Source organism: Grammomys surdaster, unplaced genomic scaffold (genome assembly GCF_004785775.1).
Source record: "Grammomys surdaster isolate TR1022 unplaced genomic scaffold, NIH_TR_1.0 126278, whole genome shotgun sequence".
Taxonomy (NCBI): Eukaryota; Metazoa; Chordata; class Mammalia; order Rodentia; family Muridae; genus Grammomys; species Grammomys surdaster.
The window spans coordinates 2269740-2294067 of record NW_021621078.1 but is presented as its reverse complement, the minus strand read 5'-3'; the positions used below and the strand labels follow the sequence as shown (position 1 = coordinate 2294067).

The window sequence follows — 24328 nt, the reverse complement described above, 5'->3', positions numbered from 1 at the left end:
CACAAGGCTCCTGGGTTTGATCCTTAGTACTGCATAAACTATGCATGGTGGTGGTGATCAGAAGTTCAAGGTCACCATTATTACATTGGGAGTTGGAGGCCAGCCTGGGCTACGCTATACTCTGTCTCAAAACAAAAACCACAAAGTGAAATGAAGTAAAGCCTCTACTAGAAATATAATCTTTTAATTGAAATTAAAATATTATTTTTTTTCCTGAAGAAATGTTTTATATTGTATTTTTGAAAATAGGGGTTTCTTAGTTATATATTAAGAACAAAAAATAATGCTTAACGGGAATGATTTTTGAAATAACTTCTGTTACTGTTGCATCTATCACTTTACAGATAAACTCACCTTATCAGTTGTTTATAATCTGAACATTTCCTTTATCTGTTTCTTTAGCTTGCGATTTCCTCTTGATTTATGTGGGGTCTTTACAAGTGAAGACCATCTCATCATTTATGTTTTAAGTATTTTCCTAGTAAATATGTTGATTTATTTGCTATGCTGCCTTACAAAAGCCATTACATTTTAAAGAAATGAAGTAAAGTGCACTCATTTTTATGTCTGCATATATTTCCATACAAAACTGAGGTCATACAATAATCACCAAATGCTCTGTAATGCTTTGTGGGGCCACAGAGGGATGATTTGGTCTCCCTGGTAGAGCAAGAGCACTGGGTTTGAGATAGCCGGAGACCCAACAGGTAGACTATTGCCTGGTGAGGGACGGCATATATCTCCCCACGCTCCCGGATTCCAGACCCCCACGCCTCCTACACCTCCATTAGCCTGCATCTTGCAGACACGTTTGGCTCAAAGTAGCTCCTCCCAGAGAGGTTTTGCGTCAACATCCAGGTAGAGGGCAAGATTAACAGAGATTTCTATATTCATGAGTTACCTAAGGGGGGGGGCAGCTAACTAAGTTATTCCCCCCTCCAGTTCCTCCTCTTTCCCCCTCCCTATTTAAGCTAACTCCCTCTGGCTTTTAGGGGGGAGGGGCGGCGCACATCCAGACTCAACTACCACACCATGAACAAACTTTTAAATCCATGGACTCCGCGTGTCCTCTGGGGCCTGTCGCTGTCGAAGCTTCCAGCCCCTGGAACCTTGGACTTTCTGGTGTATGTGGGACCCGCCAGCGTGGAAAGCCTGCGGGACTCCGCAGCGGTCCTGGGACTCGCTATTCTGGGGCTACTGCGTGTGATTTTTCCCACAGTGCTTTTTGTTTTTCCACGTGATATAATATCCTCCTATGCTGTGGTCCCAGAGTACACAATCCTATGGAACACTTGACCAATACGCTGTTGTTAAGCTTTACTAGTGTTTTCTTTCTTTGCAGTTATCAATAACAGCATTATCATCATATATAAATTCATGTGCACAAACGGTTTATAATAAGGTTTCTAGAACTAGAATTGTGTTTTCAGAAATATCCACTTCCAAAATTAAAAAGCAGGAAATATATCTAGAGCATGTTTAAGTCATACATCAAAACTTTTTTATTCATAAATGCTTAGTTTGAGCAACAGTGGTCTATTAATAAAGTTACAGAAAATTAGCTGAACTGATATAATGATTAAACTACTTTAACTATAGTGTTACTCAAGTAAAAAGTTCACTGCCCATTTGAAAAATATTTCTCGCCCCAGGGTTACCTGGCAACAGGCAGGTAGCCCTGCCCACTATAAAAGGGGCTGCTTGGCTCCTCCTCTCTCTCTTGCCCTCTCGACCCAGCACCTGCAGGTTGCCGTCTCCCCTCCCCCCTTCCCTTCCCCCTCTCTCCACGTGGTCATGGCCGGCCTCTACCCTCTCTACTCTTCTCTCTCTCCTGCTCTCCCACCCTCTTAATAAACCTCCCCTCGTGGAACCGTCTAGTCTGCTGTGATCTGTTACAAGCTGCGCGTGACCTTTTAGATGTGTGCATACGAATGCCTGCATGTGTGAGCACATGTGCACATGTGTGTAGATGTCAAGTGCATGCACAGAATCATCCTTACTATTCTTCTACTTCATTCATTGGAGCAAGGTCCCTCAATCAAACCCAGAGCTTACTGATGCGGCTAGTTTCCCTAGTGAGCTTGCTCTGGTGAGCTCTTATCTTTGTCTTCAGAAGCTGAAATTATAGGCAGGCTACTACACCTTAGCATTTTACATGGGTCCTAGAGATACAAACTCTGATTCTCAAACTACCAAAAAAATTTCCCCAGCATCCTCCCACCCAAATGGTTTCAGACAGAGTCTTCCTGTGTAGTCCAGGCTGGCCTCACACTCAGTATCCTCCTGCCTCCACTTCTGGAATGCTGGGATTACAGGCTTGCAGCACCATTCCTGGTTTGACATTCCTGGAGAAGACACTCCCATGTCTTCTGAAACTATGGAAGGATTTAGCAGTGCCTCTCCTCTGGAACAGTAAACCAGGTTGCTGAAGTTGCTAGCTACAATCTTGCAACCACAAGGGGTGCCAGATGGAGCAAGAAGGTAATATTCTCTATGCCAGTCTGAACTGCATTTTCTGTTTCTGTGTAGCGACATACTTTGAGAATTAAGAGTGGTAAGTGTTTGGGCAGGAACAGCTGTCAACATCTGCCTTTTTCAATTCTTTGGTTGCTGCTATATTTAGAAATGCCATTCCTGGTCTAAAATCAAGTATATGTCCATAAAATAATTTTACGCTTTTCCTAAGATGTAAGCTACACAGAGATGAGAGGGCTCACAACTAGAGCTTTTATCTCATACTCACCCTAGGAATGGCATTTGGCAGGGTGAATTCTACAGATTACCTATGATTTAAAAGTGTGGAATGCCCATAAGGGCTCTACATTCTTTGGAATGCAAATTAGTTGTCAGGTACAGCAAATGGGCATAATAAAAGTGGACCGGCTGCTAGGTGAGCGGGCAGGATGCTAACTGGCCTTCTTCTGGTCGGGCACTAAGAAGGGTTAATATCAAATCACCATGAGAAATCTCTGTGGAACAGGTGCAAAAAGTCACTGAGGAAAAAGAAGACACTGGGAAATAGGCAGGGAGATGAACTTATATGAACAGATACACATAATACAGTTATTTGACTACAGAAGACTTAAGCTATAGTGGGGTTAACACATCAGCCAAACAGGAGTTTCATGCAAAATCAGGAACACCTACCTTCAGTTCAGACAGCCTTTCTAATAAACCCCAGCACTAAACTGCGTATAGTCATTTCTGTGGGTGATCCTAAGAAGTACATTAGGATCATAAAAATCTACCTCTCTTCTTGGTTTTTTTCAACCCTCTTGACTGCTTGTGATGAATATTTCATGGAACTCCCTCACAGACGCCCTCAGGTGTCCTTACAGAAAACTAAATCTAAACCCAAGCTCCAGCTGACATCTTGTGCAGAGATAAACCCTGCTGCAGAGCCTTGAAGAGACAGACATGTGCAAGGCGGTGGGAATGCAGACACAGCCAGCAAACCGCAGGAAAGGCCTTTAAATGCTCTCTTTTTCTTTGCAGGCTTTCTGCTTCCATGTTTCTCTGGTTTAGTCCCCTTTCTCTTTGATCTAAAGCTAGGGTCAGCTCTCGCCATTCTTTAAGCCCCCTTAGAGAGGTCTCTGCAGAGCACCCTGGCTCCGTGCATCCTGGTCCTGAGGGACCTTCCTCAACAGTATTACATAATCTGTAGTTCTTTCTTTATTCACACATTTTGCTTCACTCCTTGATCAGAAGGTATACACCACAAAGACAAGATCTATTTCTGCTTCACTCAGGACTGTATTTCCAAAGAGTGCCTGATGGTGAATTAATCATTATTGGCCTGAATAAAACAAATGCATTTATTATATACATGAGAGTTGCTTGTCTGAGAAAAGGTCATATGAGAGGTGACCTGCAGGGAGGGCTCAGTAATTGTGGGGTTATCAGAACTTGGAAGGAAGAATTCACTCTATCACACAGCTATGAGGAAGAGCCAAGCCACTCAGAAATGTTCAGGACAGTAGAGACTTGGCAGCAGTCATGTTCTTCAGCAGTGGAGAACTTCAAGAGCAATGCTGATGGCCATGGTTCTAGAGCAGTCTAACAATGTTCTAGAGCAGTCTATCAGCATATTCTAGAGCAGTCTATCAGCATGTTCTAGAGCAATCTAGCATAAACAAACATTGACTTGAAAGACAACTGGCTACTAAGATAGTCGACAAATGGAAAAGTCTGAGTTTTGTTGGACATTGCTTTCACAGTAAAAGGATTTTGTTAAAAACACAAAACCTTCACCTTAAGCTGGTTCCCAGTATAGAACAAAGACATTCTAAATGAAATGCCTGCTTACCTGTTCATTTCAGTTCTATGATTTTAATAAATACTTCTTTTTTGGGGTGGGAGCATAATTCAATGCCCAAGTGTCATTCATCAAGTGACTAAGGAAAATGCACACTTCCATTCTCTCTTTTGTTGTGAAATAGTTGAGAAGAAAGCCATGAGCTCTACTGTGTAATTGTTCCTGCCTTCACAGGGCCTACGAGAAAAGCAATTCCTTTAACACTGGAATGAAGAGGAGGGGAGTGTGGGGGAGACTAGGAATTCTATAAAACCAAAATAAACAGAAATTATTTACTAGTCCTGTATTGGTTTTGAAATTAACAAAAGTCTATAAATAATATCACATCATATACCGAAGTCATATCTATACTAGACCTAAAGTTTTTATGATTCAATGAACTTCTATTCTTAGAATTGTATATTTTTAAAAATTATGTGTTCTTTTTTCATATGTAAGATTGTATGATTTTTTATTTCTAAGTTTTTAAAAATAAAGTTTATAAAATTAAAAATATATTAAACTTATTTTTAAAATTCTGAGTCTTTCATATGTAACAAGCCTAGCTAGCAAGAAACACTGTAACAGGCACTGTGCCAGTGGCCTCACGTGGAACCCAGCCACACTTGGGCATGTCATTCCTGCTGAGCTACTGCTATGCCTGTCATGGCCTTTGGTCTAACAACATAAGTATATTCCCAAATAGGAAGGTTCCTAAAACACAGTTCCATGACTTTGAAAGTTTAGAGGCTGAATCTCCATAGCATGGAAGGTCTGAAGATTGCCTGGGCCACCTGTTGCTACAATGTCATGACTGTCAAGAGTCCATGGCCCTAAAAAGCAAGGACTTCCTGTCCCTTTGGAAGGACAGACCTGCTGAGTTACCTCTCCAGAGGGGAGTGACTTGGAAATGCTCACAGCAGCTATAATAAAGCCAGGGCTTAGCTGGGCAGTGGTTGCGCATACCTTTAATTCCAGCACTTGGGAGGCAGAGGCAGGCAGATTTCTGAGTTCGCGGCCAGCCTGGTCTACAGAGTGAGTTCCAGGACAGCCAGAGCTACACAGAGAAAAACAAACAAACAAACAAACAAAAAAAGGTAAAGCCAGGGCTTTGCTCATGGCCATGTCTTCTCTTGTAAACCTCTGCCAAAAGCACTGGAGAGCTAGCCAATCTATTCTAACCTCCAAATGACTTCTTTTTTTGTAGTCTAGTTGAAGAAATAAATTTGGCTTAAGACTTAAACACTGGGAGAAAAGTACAGGCATTGTAAAAGACAATGAACATTTTCTTTTGAGCAAAATTCTTATAAATCACATAGCTGAGTAAGAGATTCTTTGCCCTGAGTATTTACAGCATAATTTAGGGCAGTCACACCTGCAGCACACTCTAGGGACCATACAATCCCTAAGACACATACTTTTTTGCTTACTCAAGAAAGCAAGTATCAGCTTTAAAGAAATGACCTTGAATCAGTCCTGCTTATAACTTATAATGTAATAGATCCCCATGTCCTACTCATACCTGATGTAGATATGCCTTATCCAACTCTATAATTTAGAGACAAAAGTGAGGATGATATAAAACCCAAATCTTATAACTAACATCAGGCTCAAAGGCCTGCCCTCCCACTGAATTCACCATCTTAGCCCCACAAATGACAACCAGTGGAGAGAAGTTGGATGTTTAGATGGTTTCACTGGGAGACTCTGGTGGAGGAGAGCATCCTTTGAAGAACACTGAGAACAAGGCAGGCAGCATATGTAAAAGCATGGTGATAAGATGCAAAGCACAGGTTATGTTTGCAGATTCAGTAATGTGAAACAATGGCAGCCCATGGCACGGGAGGAGACGCAGTTGGTTGAATGAGATGCTGGAAGAGTCTGCTTTTAACTTTTAGGCAATGGAAGGGTTTATGAATAGATGAACATCATCACTGAAACTCAGACTACAGGGTTGTACATGTAAGAGTCAAGGAAGGAAAGCTGGAAGGTCACTGAGTGTGGGCTGGGGCATTTTCATGCTGTTGCTGGTTTTTATATAAGAATACGTATGCACAGCACACAAACATGTCTTTGAGTTTAAAATTGTGCATAAGAGAGAGCTGGACAATGACTGGGTTGATGTCATCTTTACTTAAATATTCAAAATGTGTTAATTGTAATAAAACTTAATTAAAAATTTAGGCCAAAATAATAAGATTAGAGCTATATGTTGTTTCTATTTATAATCTATTCATTTAAAGCTTAACAAACTTGCAAATTAGTCTGTAAAACTGAAATTAAATGATAAATACTTGATTATATCTTAGTTCTCCAAGAATATTCCTCATCAACTCATTTTCTGTAAATGGTTCATTTCCTATCCATACAAATACAAAACAAAACCATTTAGGATAGGTGACTCTTCTGAGTTAATATATTATTTTATAACTCTATATTAAATATCCTAACTTAAATGCAATCTCCTAGAGAAACATCTTATCTTAAAATTAGATGCTTCACCTCCTCCCCCTCCTCCTCCTCCTCTCCCCTCCCCCCTTTTCTTTTGAGACAAGATCTCACCATGTATCTCTGGCTGTCCCTGAAACTTACAGAGATCCACCTGCCTCTGCCTCCTAAGTGCTAAGATTAAAGGCATGCGCCACAACACCTGATATAACTAGATTTTTTTAAAAAAAATGTACAGGCTCTCATTACTAAATTTGGATAGACTATGATGTTTGGCAACACTTAGACATTCCAGTAAAACTACTGATAAATTTTCTTTACGTAAGATTACAGCCTTGTAGGGCTGGAGAGATAGCTCAGTGGTTAAGAGCACTGACTGCTTTTCCAGAGATCCTGAGTTCAATTCCCAGCAACCACATGGTGGCTCACAACCATCTATAATGGCATCTGATGCCCTCTTCTGGTGTCTGAAGACAGTGTACGCACATTCATAATATAAATAAATCCTCAAGATTACAGCCCTGCCCCCAATGAGTCCTCAGTCCACTTCACTATGATGAGTACATAAGCAGACAGTTCCAGAATGAACAACACAGCCAAGAGAAAATAATTAATATTGTGTTATATAGTAGTTATTTTTTATCATGAACATTTTGATATTCTTAATGTTTTTACATGGTCACTGTTAATAGCTGTATGGTTTTTTTTTTGCTGCACAGATGTATAATATATACAACTACTGACTTAACGTTTAAAATTTTCCACTGCTTTCTACTTTCATAAGAAATGTTACAAGAAAAATTTCTACAATAAATTTTACATACATTTTTAAAAAATTTTCTTAATATTAATTACTAGAAGTATAGTTGCTAGAATAGAGGCAAAAACATTTTTAGATTTTTAAGAATATACTGCAAAATTATTCCCTGGAAAGTTCTCACTACTTAATATGCATATGATGTACGCATGTAGCTCACCAATTCAGCTACACTAAAAATTTCAGACTCATGTAAATCACTTGGTAGTAGTTTCATACATTTGCTAAGCAAGAAGAAAGAAAAAAAGTACCTCAACACTGTATGTATTCTGAAACCACACATATCTTATTATATAGTTACCTTGTTAAACAGTTACATTTTCTTAGATTAATGAAATTTGTGAAAAAATTAAATATGCTAGGGAGTATTTTTTTTCAAACTTGCACTAGAGATATGGTGCAATAAGACAAGTTTGCCTTGCAAATGTTGAGGTCATGGGTTCCATCCCCAGCACACCACAAACAGAACCCCTCCATCCAAAACAAACAAATGAACCCTAAAAACTCTTTTAAGAGGCAGTTATTTTTCACTAAGGGATGAACAGCCATTACAATAAAATATTCTGATCTTCACAAGAACCAGGAAAGGTCAGCTAAGCAGTGGAGCAGAGGTGAAGGCAGGAGAGGAGAATTAGTATGTTAGAAAGCCTGCACTGAAGATGGCTTCTGCAGCTGTGCTTCCCGGCAGCTTCAATAAAGGGGAAACTTAATGAGTTGCAAGGCTTACATGATTTAGTAGGCATGTTTAATAAGGCAGGTAACTAAAATAAATACTCCTTGCACCCAAATATGCCCTTTGTATCTTTAGAACAATTAGTTTGTTGGGGAAGGAGCAAAAATGGATTGCTCAGTAGCAACTGGATGGCTTTTGTCTCCCGTGTCTGAACACATTTCCAGCTACACTTGGGATTGTGTGCTTCTTATTCATGCGCTTGCTCCTCTTGAGTACGGGGTAGAACGAATATTGTGATTTAGTGTAAACATCTATTCACCAAATCCCGTTCCTTTTACTAATGAATGCTTTACAAAGAGTCAATCTCTCCAGCTTGTAGCAATTAAAAATGAAAAGAGCACTGAAAATGTAGCCATGTTTCTAACCCCTCCCCCCTTTCCCTGATACCACCTATAGGGGCCAGACATCGTTGCCATGGAGACAACAGCTGTTGGGCTGTGAGTGACAGGTCTCAGGAGAGAAATGTCTGAGAAAGGGAACATCTCAAGTTAAAACAAAAGTGGTGAGGGAAAAAACAAAGCAAGCTGTTTTCCTGACACAGTGGAGACTCAATTGGAAGGTGTACTCCGCCTGAGAGAAGAAAACAAAGGTTTTCCCCTTCTTTCATCTAACACAGGAAACGTTTTCCTTCCAACGGGGAACAGACTTCTTTTAAGTAAATCTGAAGCATATGTACACATCTTGGCATAATTACATTTTAAAATTGGGATTCATACTGATGCACCAAATTGGTTGCCGTAGTAATGAGCTATCACCAGGCAACGGGTTTGCTGCTCTTTCTGGAAAGCAAATCATCGGAGTCCAATGTGGGGGGATGGGTTGGGGAAAGGAGGCAGAGGACACTTACTGACAGTGGGGGAAGTGGGCTGTGGAAGGGCAACAGATGACACTGGCCATATCTAGGAGGAGATAAGGATGAGACAAATTGGTTTTGACGAGTCTTCATTATTTTCCAAATATGCTTTTTCTCATTTTATTCACCAGTTGGGTGGGAGAAGGAGGGTGCTAAGGGCCGTAAGAAAGAACGCCTTGTGGTTTCAATGATAATTTTTGCTGAAGCCTTTTTATTTTTCTAAAAGGCTGTCATTTGTCAAGGTGCAGATGTGGATGCATATTTAAGTGGATCAGTTGTTGGCTTATATCATAAATCTCAGAGATTTTCTTCAGAATTGTAAGATCAATGACTTGTACACAACATTATTCTAATAGCACGGTTTAGTAATATATGCAGGATAAGGTTTCAAATTCAGTAGCTGAAATCTCCTAGATGTTTTAGAAGACAGACATGCCTTGGTTTCTTCATTAAGAACATATACACAGTTTTTGCTTCCAAGGCTTATTAATAAATGTCCAACATACTTTCTTGCTGGAGGACTCTTTTCCTTGGGTTTCATTCTCCTGTATCTTGTACTTATCACAGTCTACATTAACACACTGGTGACTGTATATTTGAAAACTACTGGCTGGGCGGCGATGGCACATGCCTTTAATCCCAGAACTCAGGGGGCAGAGGCAGGCAGTTCTCTGAGTTCGAGGCCAGTCTGGTCTATAGAGTGAGTTCAAGGACAGCCAGGGTGACATAGAGAAAAACAAAAACAAACAAAAAAAGAAAATTACTACTTCCTTTCTTCCTTCCTTTCCACCACCAACTGTTTGCCAGTCATTTCTACTTGAATGTCTCATTCATACCTGAAATACATTATGTCTATACTACTAATATCCTGAAAATATATGCCAGTGACTGTATATACCTTCTATCTTGGTCATTCTCAGCATTAGCTATCTATGACCCCAACTTGGAAGAATGGGAACCTCAAACAACTCTCATGGTCTGACAATTTCCTCTCATCTCAGCTGTGTGACTGAGGCTATCAGGTTCTTAATTGGCTACTCTGGTTCCCCTTTGATACACTTTTATTTAAAATTCCCAAACTAACCACACCACTTTTCTCTTACTATTTCCATGGAACATGACAAGAAGACAGAAGGTGAGGACAATCATCTCCAGAGGCTCATGGGCCCCCTAGCCTGAGTATGCAGCAGAAAACAACAAATAAATAAACGACAAGGAAAAGCAATTGGGTAGTCTTCGACATACTTAAAAATGTTCACACCTTACAATCAAGCACTTCTAGTCTGAGTTTATGCTTTGAAGCAGCAGTTCTCATAGTGTGATCCAGGAGAACCCTGGGCATTGCTGAAATCCTCATAAGAGATTCTTTAAAAACAAAACAAAGTGTGTTCCAGGGGAACCCTATCTGCTTTCAAAATTCTCACTCCTTCACAAGTGTACAGATGAATATTCTAGAGATCATCACGGTAAATGTTGATGTCTTTGGTTTTTTGAGACAGGGTTTCTCTGTGTAGCCTTGGCATCCTGGAACTAGTTTGGTAGACCAGGCTGGCTTTGAACTCAGAGATCCATCTGTCTCTGCCTCCTGATTGCTGGGATTAAAGGCAGGGGCCACCCATGACTGGCTCTCACTGTCCTTTCTTAATCCCCCTGTCCCTCCTTGCTGGTCCCTTCCTCTTCCCAGATAATCCTTCTTCTGCTTTCCTGTCACATGCATCCTTTGCCTTCCTTAAGATTTATTCCTCCCTTCCCATATCCCTCTTTTACTGTATTAGTAGAAACACATTTTCAATTAAAAAAATAGATCTAAACAAGTTAATATTTTGGTAAACTTTTGTAACTCTCCCCAACAAAGCCTTTTTCCCTTAGTTTAGGTTGGACCCTTCACTGAGCTCTGGCAGTTACTATCTACCCCAGGGCATCATAATTTCTTCATCTTACTGGTCTGAGTGTTAACACATTGTGTGTGTGTGTGTGTTGAGCTTCTTGTGGGTGAAAACCTGGTCTTCCTCATTTCCACACCTCTATTCGGAAACAATGAACAAATCCATGTTTATTCCTCATTAAAAAAATACTACAAAGATAGTTAGACGCTACTATCTGATCAGGTACACTGTACTTCTTTCAATACTCAGGCAAGGTCAAGCAGAGGATTTGTGAGTCTGTACTTTCCTTATGCACACAGCAGAATAGACAGGCAACAGGGCTGCACAGTAATGCACTCCCTGCCTGTTGTTAGGAGACAGCTGCCTGAGACCCTGCTGGCAGGGTCAAAACTGAGTTCATGTTCCCAGGGCCCCAAATCAACTCCTACTCTGATTCTTGAGGCGTTTCATGTTTGTCTGTTAATCAGTAAAGAATGTAAAGAGGGAAGCTGCAGATTATCTAAAGTAAGGCACACAAGTCATAAATGTATTGTCTGTCGTGATTTAAAAATTTTGACTATGTATAGCTTGCCCACTTCTATGTTCCCTTATCATTCTGAATTCCTGGCCAGAAGTCCAGGAGGGGACCTGACTGCAAAAGCTGAAGTCGAGGATCCTGAAACCAGGTGACCCGGATAAGGCCCAGTCACCAACATTTACTTCCTTGTTCAACTCCTGTATCAAAATATGATTGGAAAACGCTACAGCCTGCCGGCTTCCCCTTGCTTTGGGGTTCCATCCTTTACAAATGTAAACTTCTCTTCAGGGTCACAGTTCAGCTCCTCAGTCTGTCCTCACTGATCAGTAGTGGCTTTAGTACAATAAAGTTTTGGCATCTGCTTTAATACTAAGATGAACATTCAAAGGCATAGTCAGTTCCCAAGTCTGTGCTGTTGTTCCTGACTGACAGCTTTTGCTGCCTAATTCAAATACAGATATTGCTTTTCTGGACTCTTGTTACTGCTTGGGTTATTTCGGTTTTTCAGACCCCAATCAATATTTGGTGTGTTGGCCCAGAACCTACACACTTGCGCCCCAAAGCCAAACTGGCAGCACCTGGGTCTGTTTTTCAGTCATTTGGAACTCCAGATGAAGCTTGTATTCTGGTTTCTCGTTGGTGTGCCTATCTGGGGACCCAAGAAAGCAGAAACTGGAGGCAGTATTGCTCATAGGGTCAGAGTGATCCAGAGACACCCCAGTCCTCACTTGTTCCCATTGGGTGAACATCTGGTTCTTGTTCTAAACATGCTGTCTATTCATGTCTGTCAGTTTGTGACTATAGTTTTGCTTAGTTTGATTGCTCTGTGTTTTATATTCAGAAAATGAGCCAAACAATCTGCTGACTGTTCACCCCTTAACTTAGTCTTAACCCACCTCAGAGATTTTCAGAAAACAACAAAACCTGAGAAACTGGTGCAGCTCTTAGAACCCTGCTAGGAGCTGAACACTGCTGGAGAAGCCCACCTCCTGCCTGGATCAAGCTGACAGCAAGTAGGGGTGAGGGAGTGGGGAAGGGGAGAGGGGCCTGCCTGATCTGTCCAAGCTGCTCTTTTTTTTTTTTTTTTTTTTGTTTGTTTTTCAAGACAGGGTTTCTCTGTGTAGTCCTGGCTGTCCTGGAACTCACTCTGTAGATCAGGCTGGCCTCGAACTCAGAAACCCGCCTGCCTCTGCCTCCCAAGTGCTGGGATTAAAGGCGTGTGCCACCACCGCCCGGCTACATGCTGCTCTTAAAGGGCTTAGGGTTGGACTCTTGTGACTGCTTGGGCTGTGCTGGTCTCTCGGATCCTCGGACTGTCATTCAGCCCACGCTCCTCCGTCAGTTGGCATCCACATCCTATCCTATCCCAGCGGTGGCTCACAAGACAGTTTAACAAGCATAGATCTCTTCTCCCAGAGAACTCCTCAGAATGCAGTACTCACTGACCATGATGCATTACTCACTCTTCATGTCAAGAGCTGATTCATGTTCCCAACATCAACTTTTTCCTCCCCTTGTATTAAGAACATACCCCAGTTCACATGTTTTACAGTGAATGATTCAGACATGCTGGATGTCTAAGGTGATTTGACAAAGGAATTGTGCCAACTCCATCGGCCTCCTCCTCATCACCTTTGTGGCTGGTTTTTATAAACTTTCCTTCAAGTGTGTGAGTCACAGCTGATTTTCCTCACAACAGGGCACCCTGAATGATGCCACTGTTGAGCAAGTGCATTGTGTGTGTGGGAGGCAGGTTACTGGGCTCAAATTCCAGTTCCAGCTCTCATCATCTGTGTGACCTCCACCCATCTACTTAACTAGAACTTTAGTTCCTTTAGTTACCAAATGGACTTGTTTACAAGGTTCTTCCAAGATGTAGTAGCATATAAAGTAACCGGGAGAGCGTCCACCAGCAAAATACCATTTTAGAAAGTGTTTTGGTTTGTTTCTTTAAGGTAAAAAGTAATTTTTTTTGAGAAATAATTATTTTGCTTTTAGTCTGAGAAATAACAAAGCATGTGGTTCATTTCACATAGAAGGAAGAGGGCTTTGTTTAGAAGTACCTTAAAGACTGCTTGATTTCCTACCTCACTTGACAAAGCTCCACAGTAAACATCTTCTGAGCGGAGGGGGTGGGGGGAAACAGACTGCAGAAGCAACAGAATCCTGGTTGGAGAATGATTCTGCTCACAGTCTGTCTTGTGGTTAGTTTACTCAGTTCTGTATACAAACCTCAGAAGTCCCTTGTAATTAACAGCTATATTATTTACAAGTTTCAGAATTCACAATCTTCATTATAAGCTTATTGTTAATGAGCCACCCTTAATTCTTCACAAGATTCTTGTGATGGGGGCTTTTTTATGATCCCCCTCCCAAACACATGCAAACATGCAAGACACAGCACAAAGTTAACAAATACATGCAAGAACATACAGATAAAAGTTAAATTGTTAACTAAGACAGACCAGCAAGGGCAGTCTTTGTGATACACTGGCTACCAGGCCACCTTTGAAGTGTTATTTTAAAAAACAAAAAGCTATTTTATAAAGACACTTATAATTAATACATTATAGCAAGTTATAAAATTTATACTTGAACAGCATTCTAAACTGAGAGCAGAGTAGATGGTAGGTTGCAAGGAACCATGGCCAATGGTATGCGGATTGTGCTTTGATGTACAATACTATGCTCCATGCTCAGCAATCCCAGCTGTCCCTGATCATCTGTGAAGACACAGGCTCCAGCCAGCTGGAGATTGTGAAAGACAAGTATCAGATGATGACAACAATTATTAATTTAGAGTATGGGGCTGGAGAGATGGCTCAGTGGCCAAGAGCACTGGCTGCTCTTCCAAAGGACACGGGTTCAATTCCCAGCACCCACATGACAGCTCACAACTATCTGTAACTCTAGTCTGGGGGAATCCAACACTCTTACACAGATATACAGACAGCAACACACCACTACACATAAAAGTAAATAATCTTAAAATAAATTTATGGTATGATGAATGCCATTAAATCCCTAATGTGATCTTGAGCAATAACAGAAGTAAACAGCTCACAAAACTAGCAAGTGAAATAACATACACATAAGGCATGTATTGCCTGGGAAAGATTAAAAACAGAAAATGATTACATTTTACTTACTTATTTTGTTGTGTTTGCACGCATATGTGTGTGGATGCACATAGTGTGGTGTTCGAGCAGAGGTCAGAGGATGACCCAGGGACATTCTCTTCTTCTATTCCCTGGATTAAACTCAGGTAGTCAAGCTCATCATCATGAGCCGTCTCCCTGGCCCCCAGTTTCTGTGTGTGTACAGTGGAGGTTGAAATTAGGGCCTTGTGCAGATTAGGTCAGCACTGAACTACATCCTCAGCTCTTGACTTTTTGATACAGAGTTCCTACATAGCTCAGGTTTGCTTGAAACTCATTATGTAGCCCAAGTTTGCCTCAGACTTGTAATCCTCCTGCCTCTGTCTTCCAAGTGCTGAGATTACAGGTATGTGCTTCTATGCTGATGTGATTATCTTAAAAACAAACATACCAACCAACCAACCAACCAACCAACCAACCAACCAACCAACCAACCAACCAACCAAAACCCAAACCGAAAAAATGAAATCAACTACTGGGAATAAAAGGAATCTAACACTCGTGCCCACATGTGTATGCACGCGCGCGCGCGCGCGCGCACACACACACACACACACACACACACACACACACACTCTAAATGTAGAATAGCTAGTTTTATATACAGGAAAGCAAATCCCAGAGCAACTTCCATAGTTTATCATTAACACATGTGAAAGAAATTGGAGTAAGAAAATCTCACTTAAGTTCTTCATGTTAAAAAAGATTTGATAAGATAAAACATACAGTTAGTAAACTAAAAGTAAGAAAATTACAGAATAAATAAACTGGAAACACGGTTCTTGGGGACCAACAATCAAATGTATCACTAAAACTGAAAAGAAAACACAGTGAGTATAAGGAGTGAGTGCAGACAGGGAGTGCGAAGAATCTGAAGAAAAATGGGTCCAAGTCTACTCAATTAAATTTAAGAACCTGGATGATTTTCTAGGGAAAAAATTATCAAAACTGACTCTACAACAGATAATAAAACTCATAGGTCATCATAAAGAACAAGAGAAAGCTCACTGCCAAGGTGATACATACCTAGTATTCTGTGAAACTGAGTATCAAGTTAGCTTGGCCTATATACTAAACTCCTATCTCAAGTAAAGGTAAACATAACAACAAACAAAAGGAAACACAAAGCCTCAACAAAATTGTTGAGTTATGCTCACACACATGTCCCTTCCAGATGGCTTCCTAAGGAAGTGAAGCTGAACAGACTAACTTCAATGCCAGTTAGATTGTTTCAAATACAGTATCAGATCTAAAAGAAGACAACAAAAATTAACAATGCATCATAACAGACATTGGGTACACACTTTCCCCAGAGCTGAAGCAGGATGACCATGATGAATTCAAGCCTGAGCTACATAGCCAGATCCTGATTCAAAGACACTAACCAAGAAAACAAACCAGTCAGTCCACCACCACCACCAAGCTCTCTCAAAGATAAGCACTGAGGATCAAGGGAAAGTACTTGAAGATCTGTGACAGGGACATGAAAATAGTTCAGTGCTTCAGAAAATAAAGACCCAAAGTCATAGTCACTCATAAGAAGGAAAACAGAAGTGGACAAAGGCAAGATTCAAAATGCAATTAGTACAAAGAAATTGTTGAGAGATTAAACAGAATTTTGTAGTCTAGTTTAAAAGTTACTTTGCATTCTAGGCAAAGCGAATGGAGACCAAGACATTGGTAACTGTAAGGGAAGCTGCATAGCCAGGAAAACTAGTCACAAATATGAACTAAGAAATGTTTCATTCTTGATGCAGAAAACCCAGCATAAGTTAGTATTATTCTCTGCAACATTATTATGTAGGAGACATAATAATAAATTCATTAGCGTAAAATAGTAAAGTATAGTAAAGTATCTATGAATTAATCATGAATCCCAAGTCCTCTTTTGGCCTAAAGACCAATGAAGATGATTTCATTAATAAACCTATTTTGTACTCATATAGATCACTTAATACTGCACAAATGTTAATCCTTTTAAGAGATTCTGTAAATTCAATGCAATCCTAATAAAGATTACTGTTGTGTTTAATGAACTTATTACACACATTAAAATTTTTATTACAGGATAAAGGTCTATATGTGGTCCAAGCTATCTCAGTAAAGCACAGGGTTTATCCTACAGTACATCAAGACAGGGTTCCTTCAATGTTTCCTACTGTGAACCCTATTCACCTGAGAAAGTTTTAGCTAACTAATTTATATACATACATACATACATACATACATACATACATACATACATACATATGTGTATGTTTACAAATCAAACATTTAATAAAAAACCAGTAAATTTATTTAAAACAACCCTTTGAAATACATATATCGTCATTTATTAAACATGAAAGGAAATTAGCATACTAATGAAATACACGTAGGAGCCAAAGTTCATTTATCATTTTTTGTTTTGTTTTTGTTTTTCAAGACAAGGTTTCTCTGTGTAGCCCCTTGCTGTCCTGAAACTTAAAGAGATCCGCCTGACTCTGCCTCACAAGTGCTGGGATTAAAGGTGTGGTGCCATCATACCCAGCATTAACAATTTTTAAAAGAAAAATCAGCCATTCAAACAGCAATTTTTAAGATCAAACATCCTAACAGAATGCAATCTAAGAATACACTAATTCAATACACACTGAAGAGTGACAGTGTAAAAATATTGTCTTTGTTTTCTGTAATTCAGCTGTGTTTCTGTAAGAGCAGCAAACTTGTATGCACTGTAATACTGACTACAATTCATAGCACACAGTGATTTCAAATCTGATCTAAAGTGTTGTTGAAGATTGGTTGGTGCTGTAATAGCTTGTATACTGCAAAGTGGGCATGTGAGGTGTTCTGAATCAAAGCTGCAGTAAAGTTGACAATGTAACATGGGTGAACCTTGCCTCAAACACCTCAGATTGATTATGTGTTTGATTCTGAATTCATTTTTGGTTACTTCCTGTTAAGAAACCTTTTACTGTTACCAAAGGTTTTGCACCCTCCACACTCACTTAGTCACATATGGGTTATAACTCACAACTTAAGAAGCTGGGTACTAAGACATACTGTGGTAAAAAGTGGTGTAGCATTAATATAATACAGACAAACAGAAAAACTGGAACAGAACTGAGCACCAGGGGAAACAGTATATTCAACATGAGTTATAAGTAGCTCCAAAAATCAAAGGAAAAGGAACAGACTATGCAGAAGCTAGTGTGAGAATGTATCAGGCCAGGACCTTAGTATAACAGATGCTGTGTTAGAGGCACCATCCTGACCTTGAAACAAAGCATGTAGGTCCTAACACATGGCAAACTAGAAACAATGACCTAGTCCATCAAAGACCTGGTCCATAGTTCCAGGAAAGACTCTAAATGTATTAACCTTGCCTTTTAGATTCTGTTGTTCTGCTTCTTACTAATGAAAGTGTGACAACCAGGATGCTGTTTTAGTGCATAAAAGACAAAAGGCTGTAAGGCTTGGTAAGTTCTCCATGAAGCCACCAAGGCACCAGCCAGCAATGAAGACTTTCTTTGCTGGGGGTGGGGTGGGGGGGTGGGGGGGCGGTGGTGGTGCACGCCTTTAATCCCAGCACTTGGGAGGCAGAGGCAGGCGGATTTCTGAGTTCCAGGCCAGCCTGGTCTACAGAGTGAGTTCCAGGACAGCCAGGGCTATACAGAGAAAACCTGACTCGGAAAAAAAAAAAAAAAAAAAAAGACTTTCTTTTTAGATTTCAGAGTGTTCATGTGGTGGTCTCTGATGGTGTTCTGTGGTGGCTTACCTCACAAGAAGACTGGCCAACCATATGAGAGAAAAACAAATCAGATTCCTATGTGAAACCATTTAATAGTTCTATTATAAAAGAATTAAAGACCTAAATGTAAGAGAGAAATTCATCTAAATCTTGAGAGAAAATATAAGGTAATATTTTTGTGACCTAGAAACAAGGGAATTCTCAAATGAAATTCAAAAGCCCAAAGTACACAGCATAACGTATACAAAAGTATAAAATTAAAGAATCTGTGTTCAACAAAGCACATTATAGATACATTTCATTTTAATGTCTATAAAATAAAGTAGAAGAATATATTTATAATGTCAAAAGTGGATATAAGGCAATGTTAAAAACTGGATTCAAGAAATTCTTACTTATTATCAAGAAGACAGCAGTGTGAAAAAAATGAACAAAAGACCTAAAACAATAGAAGCTTCCTAAAATGTACAATTAGGCCTATATGGAGTAGTTTATTGATAGGGAGATAATGCCCTAAACATACACTTTATGCTACCAAATAAATTCCTCAGGACCAGGAATAGGTTAACTCTTTTAGAGTTAGCTGTTGGGGTCACATAGACTCCCAAGCATTACAAGCTATTGCCAGCACTCTTGGCTATCCCCCAGAACTTAACAGTAAGACCCTATTGCTGAAGACATTACATTCTTGAGTCATAGAACATGAGGACATCAAGCTCATACTAACTTGGAAGCTTCATTTCTACAGGCTGGTGTCACGGTGCTGGAAGCACTATGCATGATGCCAGAGGGAAGAGTAAGCATCAGTCTCACCAAGCTGTGAACCCTGTGAGCCTGGCCTGACAAGAAAGGCCCGCTGGTGTAATAGTCATGAATGTTATGGGAGTAATCAACAACTTTCTGATTGGATCAAAGGTCTGCTCTAGGAGATGGAACCGATATCTGACACTACCAAAGGGACCAACAACCTGTGGATAGATAGGTCATAGTCCCTAGGGGAAAACCCAATACTATTATTCTTCTAAACAGACACAGTATTGACTCCTAATGACTTATTGCTATACCTTTAGAGTATCTCTCAATCTTCACCAGAAAAACTCCTTGCAGAAGATGAAAACTAGTGCTGAGGTCTCTAACTGGTTAACATATAAAAAATATAGACTGTGGAATGCTTATCCCTAAATCAGACATTTGTATCACACCATCCCCTCCAAGACTCAGGGATTTTTGTAGAAGAGGTGGCCAAAAGATTGTGAGAACAGAGGTTGTTGATAATATCAAAGAAACAGTGTTTTCTAGATCCAACAGGATAAATGTTCACATGAATTTAACATATATGACAGCATGTGGAAGACCTTTGCAAGCTATACCCAAATATAATTTCAGCACCGAGGAAGGAAAGTAGATGTGTAATCCCATCACTAGCTGAGGAGCTATTAGCCTATGATAGCTGCTGGGAGGAGAGTCAGTCTCCTTCAATGATGTGGCCTGATAGACTGACCACATATCAGTGTATGTGAAGACTTCCTGGGCCACACAAACTGGGCTTGATAGGTAAGAAAAAGAAAAAAATAAGTAATCTCAAAGTTCGAAGGCAAAGTTGTGGGGATAGGAAGGGTGGTAAGGAGAGAAGTTGATGGTGATTGATGATGGTGTGTGTCCACATATGTATGTGTGGAAGTATCTATGTGTGTCTGTGTATGTGTGTATGTGTGAGTGTGTGCGTGCATGTGTGCATGCACATGTGCTGAAAACACATTGCTTGAAATTTTCAAAGAATAAAAGTATTACAAAGAAATATAAATAGGCAATTTGCAATAATTTCCCTCCACAAACAATCAATTATTGAAATGCTCAAGTTCCAACAGTAACCAGATAAACAGAACCTAAAACAACTCTGAAATATTTATCATTGTACTGATTAGTCTGATAAGAGGTAGGGAGCAATATCATACTGGTAGGAATATGGGTACACAGTCACCCTCATATAGATAACCAGTAGGTCGTGGTTGTACTATTGGTAGTTGCTCTGAAGAGGTACCTGGCCGTACTTATGCCAATTATATATATGCTATGACCCTGAACTTCTTCAGAGAAGTATATGATACTTAACACACATATGCACATGTGTGAGGGCACGCAGGCATGTGCACACGTGTGCACATATACAGTCTTATTTTTGAGACTTCTGTGGCTCAGGCTGATCATGTAGTCTAGGCTGGTTTCAAACTTGTGGTGATCCTCTTGTCTCAGTTCCCTGAGTGAGTCACTACGCCTTGTTCACATATATAACTGTTTTTTTTTTTTTTTAATGTGGAGGTTATGATGAAAAGGCATGGGGATAAAAAGAATGAACACATGCATGCAATGAGGGGCATCCTTGAACAGATAAGCGATGAGAGGTGCGAGTCAATGAGGTGTGGACTCGGCATCCACCTCTGAGGAAGCGGTGGGGTAAGGATTACTTATGGGACGGTTACAAACATATTGGTAGAATTTTGAAATATATGACTTTTATGTGCCCTAGGCATGAGACAGCTTTGGCCTCTAAGCCAGGCATCAAGCTAGGATGAACAAAGGACTGCCATCTGCTCTGCCCTTGACTAAGAACACTACCACCAACAAGGTGTCTCTTTGTCCACTGCCAGGGGGTGAAATACAAGATTTTTAAAAAAGTTCTTTAAGCATTTAAACTAAAAAAAAAAAAAAAAATGTTGAGCTGCAAAAGTAGGCCAACAGGATACCTAACTTTAAACATCAGAGGACAAAATATGTTTCAAGTTTTGGAACGGCATAGCCAAATAAGTTTTGCATGTGTGAAGGGAGAAAAAGGTGAGGTGCTCAAAGACCCACACACTGTACCATCTGCACACATTTCTGGAATTAAGTAAAACATTTAGCGAAGTTTTTAGTGTACAGAGACCTTCTTGCCTATAAAACATGAAGTTACCTTTTGTAGGAAGAGGACAACCCTGACGAGCATTTGGGCGCGGAGTTCTTCCAAGGTGAACAGTGTACGGGGTGTTCGAATGAAAATCTTGGTCTTCCCATAAGCCACGTCATCCTGAAAGCCACATCGCTCTATGAGTTTCCGGACAGCCTCTTTGTCTGAAGGAAGGTCATGGTTAGGCCAGGTGAACTCAGAGATCATCTTGTACCTGGGTGAAGAAAGAAGATGGCACAAATCAAAGAAAAAAAATGTATTGTCATCTAAAAGAACCTCTCAACAAAACTTTAGCCAACTGTTATGAGATGTGAATCTCATCAGCCTGATGAGATGAAAAAGAAAATCTCTTCACTAAAACATTCCTTCATGATAATAATTCTTACTAAACCAAGGCTAAAAACGACTTCCTTAATCTTTGGAAGGCTACTCACCAAAAATTTATAGGAAATACCATCTGTAAGCAGGTGACCTAGGAAACATTCTCTTTACAGACACAAGGAGGATGCTGCCATCATGGGTTCTCAACACTGCTCTGGAGGTCTAACTAACACAGTGAGGAAGAACAGAACTGACAATGCTCATGAATAATAGGACTCTCTTCAAAGGAACCAAATGGATCTTTGGAGAAACTCTTAAAACTAGGAGAAAATTAAGCAGTGCTAGGTCAGCCCATGAGAATGAACTGCATTTCCACAGCTAAGCAGTTCCATGCCATTTGAGTCTGTCACAAAGCCACTCCTTAAGCCACAGCTTTTTACAAGTGTAAGATAGAAGTCACATCACAACCTCAAAGCGACATTTCACCACTTCTGTCATAGTCTGCTTTGTTGCAAGCAGTCATGAGTTTCTGCAGACATTGTAGGGACACACACACACACACACACACACACACACACACACACACACGGCATGAGCATACGGCAGGAGGGGGAGCATCTAACAACCCTGCCTGTATAGTGATGTCCCCATACCGTATGCGGCACTAATGTGTAGCTAAATTAAGTCATCTTTCTCTGATACTGAATTTCAATTTTCAATTACAGAGATTTTTCTTTACACTCATTCAGGTTATAGAGTATTTCGCTGGTGCTTCCTCCTGGTACTTATATGTTTTCCTTATTTTAAAACATTTTAATGAGTACATATTAGTTGTATAAAATAACGGGTTTCACTGAGACACTTTCATATTGAATGCAGTAGACTTTGATCAACCCCACTGCCTTCCAAAGCCTTCTCTCTCATCTCCTTCTTCTAGTTTTCTTTCTACTTTCATATCTTCTCTCAAGATTTCACAGATGAGAGGAAATGGAAACACTTCTCTTTTTGAGTCTGGGTTATCTTACTCAACATCTACAGTTCCATCCAATTTCCTGAAAATGATATGGTGTTGTTCTTTATGCTGAATAGGAATCCACTGTGTATCTATCTATACCTGTTCTATATGCACCCACCTGATGGTGGGCACCTAGGCTGATTCCCTAACATGTTTACTGGGAATAGTTCTGATTCTCAGAGTATACACACAGGAACTATGTAGCTGGACCATGTTCCTTGAGAACACTCCATGTGGGTTCTCCTGATGTCGGTACTAATTCATACTCCCACTACACTGTGCACTTGCTCCTTTTCTCCCAGCATCCTCACTATTTGTAGTTGGTTTTCTTGAGGAGAGTTAACACACTGGGGTGGGATGAAGTGACTTTTTTTTTTGCAATTTTTGATGACTTTAATTTTAAAAAATTGTTCTGGATATCAATCTGTCCGATAATAACAGATATTCTTTCATTCTCTAGGTTATCTCTTCTCTGTTTTTTCTTTGTTGCATATACTATTTTTAATTTGATGCCTTACCATTGTCATGTTTTGCTGTATTTCCTATGGCTTGTTTAGATTCTGTTTAGAAAGTCATGCCCTGTGCTTATTATGTCTCAGTATTTGCCTTTCTGATGTGTGCACACCAACGAATGTTAATTTTATATTTAGCCACTTTGCTGAAGTTGTTTATCGGCTGTAGAATTTCTCTGGTAGAATTTTTGGGGTCACTTATGTATACTATCATATCATCTGCAATTCCTTCCAAAAGGCCCAACAAGCAGCTAAAAGAGTTAGAAGCAGATATTTACACCCAACCAATTGTACCACCTTTCTCTCTTCATCCATATAGAATGAGGTAAGATATTGTTTCCCAGGGTTGCTAGTTTTAGTCACTTAAAACAAACATATAAAATGTTAAAAAAAACCATGCCTGGTATACAGAACAGGCATTTTAAAAAGCCATTGACTATTATTATAATTCTCTTGAAAAATTTAAATATACTAAAATCTCTTCACTATTTGGGCATTTCTTGAGTTTGTTTGAACAGTGCTTCTTCCCTATTCTGTCTTTACTTCTTGCACTCACTTTAGATGGGCCTTGCTTTCCTTATAGCAGCTGGAGATGTGGCTACTTGTATCAGCTACTTGTATTATGCTAATCTCCTAGCCATGTGACCACACTGAAGCATTCATTCATTAATTAATTCATTCATTCTCATTCCCTCTTGCTAGGCCTCCTTATGGAGCTCAGGCTGGTCTCTAAATCACTATATAGGCCAGGTATTAGCAATCCTGATGCCTCAGCCTCCCAATGCTGGGATAACAAATATACATTTCCATGTATGGCCTGGGATGGCTTTTTAAAAGGCAGCTCAAGCTTCACTAGATTGTCTTTGCTTACAGTTGAGACATTGGGTTGCCTGTGCATCTTCTTATAATATTTGGGAGTAAGACACATGTTTAAGGTTCACTAAGAATCCCTCTTTTTGGTTCCCCATCTTGGCTGTGCATTTGCTATTTTAAGATTGTGTAGTTTGCTTTCTGTCACTGTGATAAACACCATGGGCAAAAGCAATTTAGGAGAGGAAAGGGTTTATTTCAGTTTACACTTCCATGTCACAGTCCAT

The 24328-nt window shown here is 40.0% G+C and overlaps 1 protein-coding gene and 1 non-coding gene across 2 annotated transcripts in view; both read right to left on the bottom strand.

Moving 5' to 3' along the window:
* Nucleotides 1-24328, bottom strand: part of Myo1d (myosin ID) — a 289429-nt gene that overhangs the window by 132423 nt on the left and 132678 nt on the right. Inside the window, exon 16 of the mRNA XM_028759311.1 lies at nucleotides 21390-21597. Coding sequence (XP_028615144.1) covers nucleotides 21390-21597 — 208 coding nt within the window. The remainder of the gene's footprint in view (nucleotides 1-21389; nucleotides 21598-24328) is intronic.
* Nucleotides 20954-21092, bottom strand: LOC114614004. Its single transcript, XR_003710255.1, has one exon. It is a non-coding gene; the product is annotated as a small nucleolar RNA SNORA48 (small nucleolar RNA).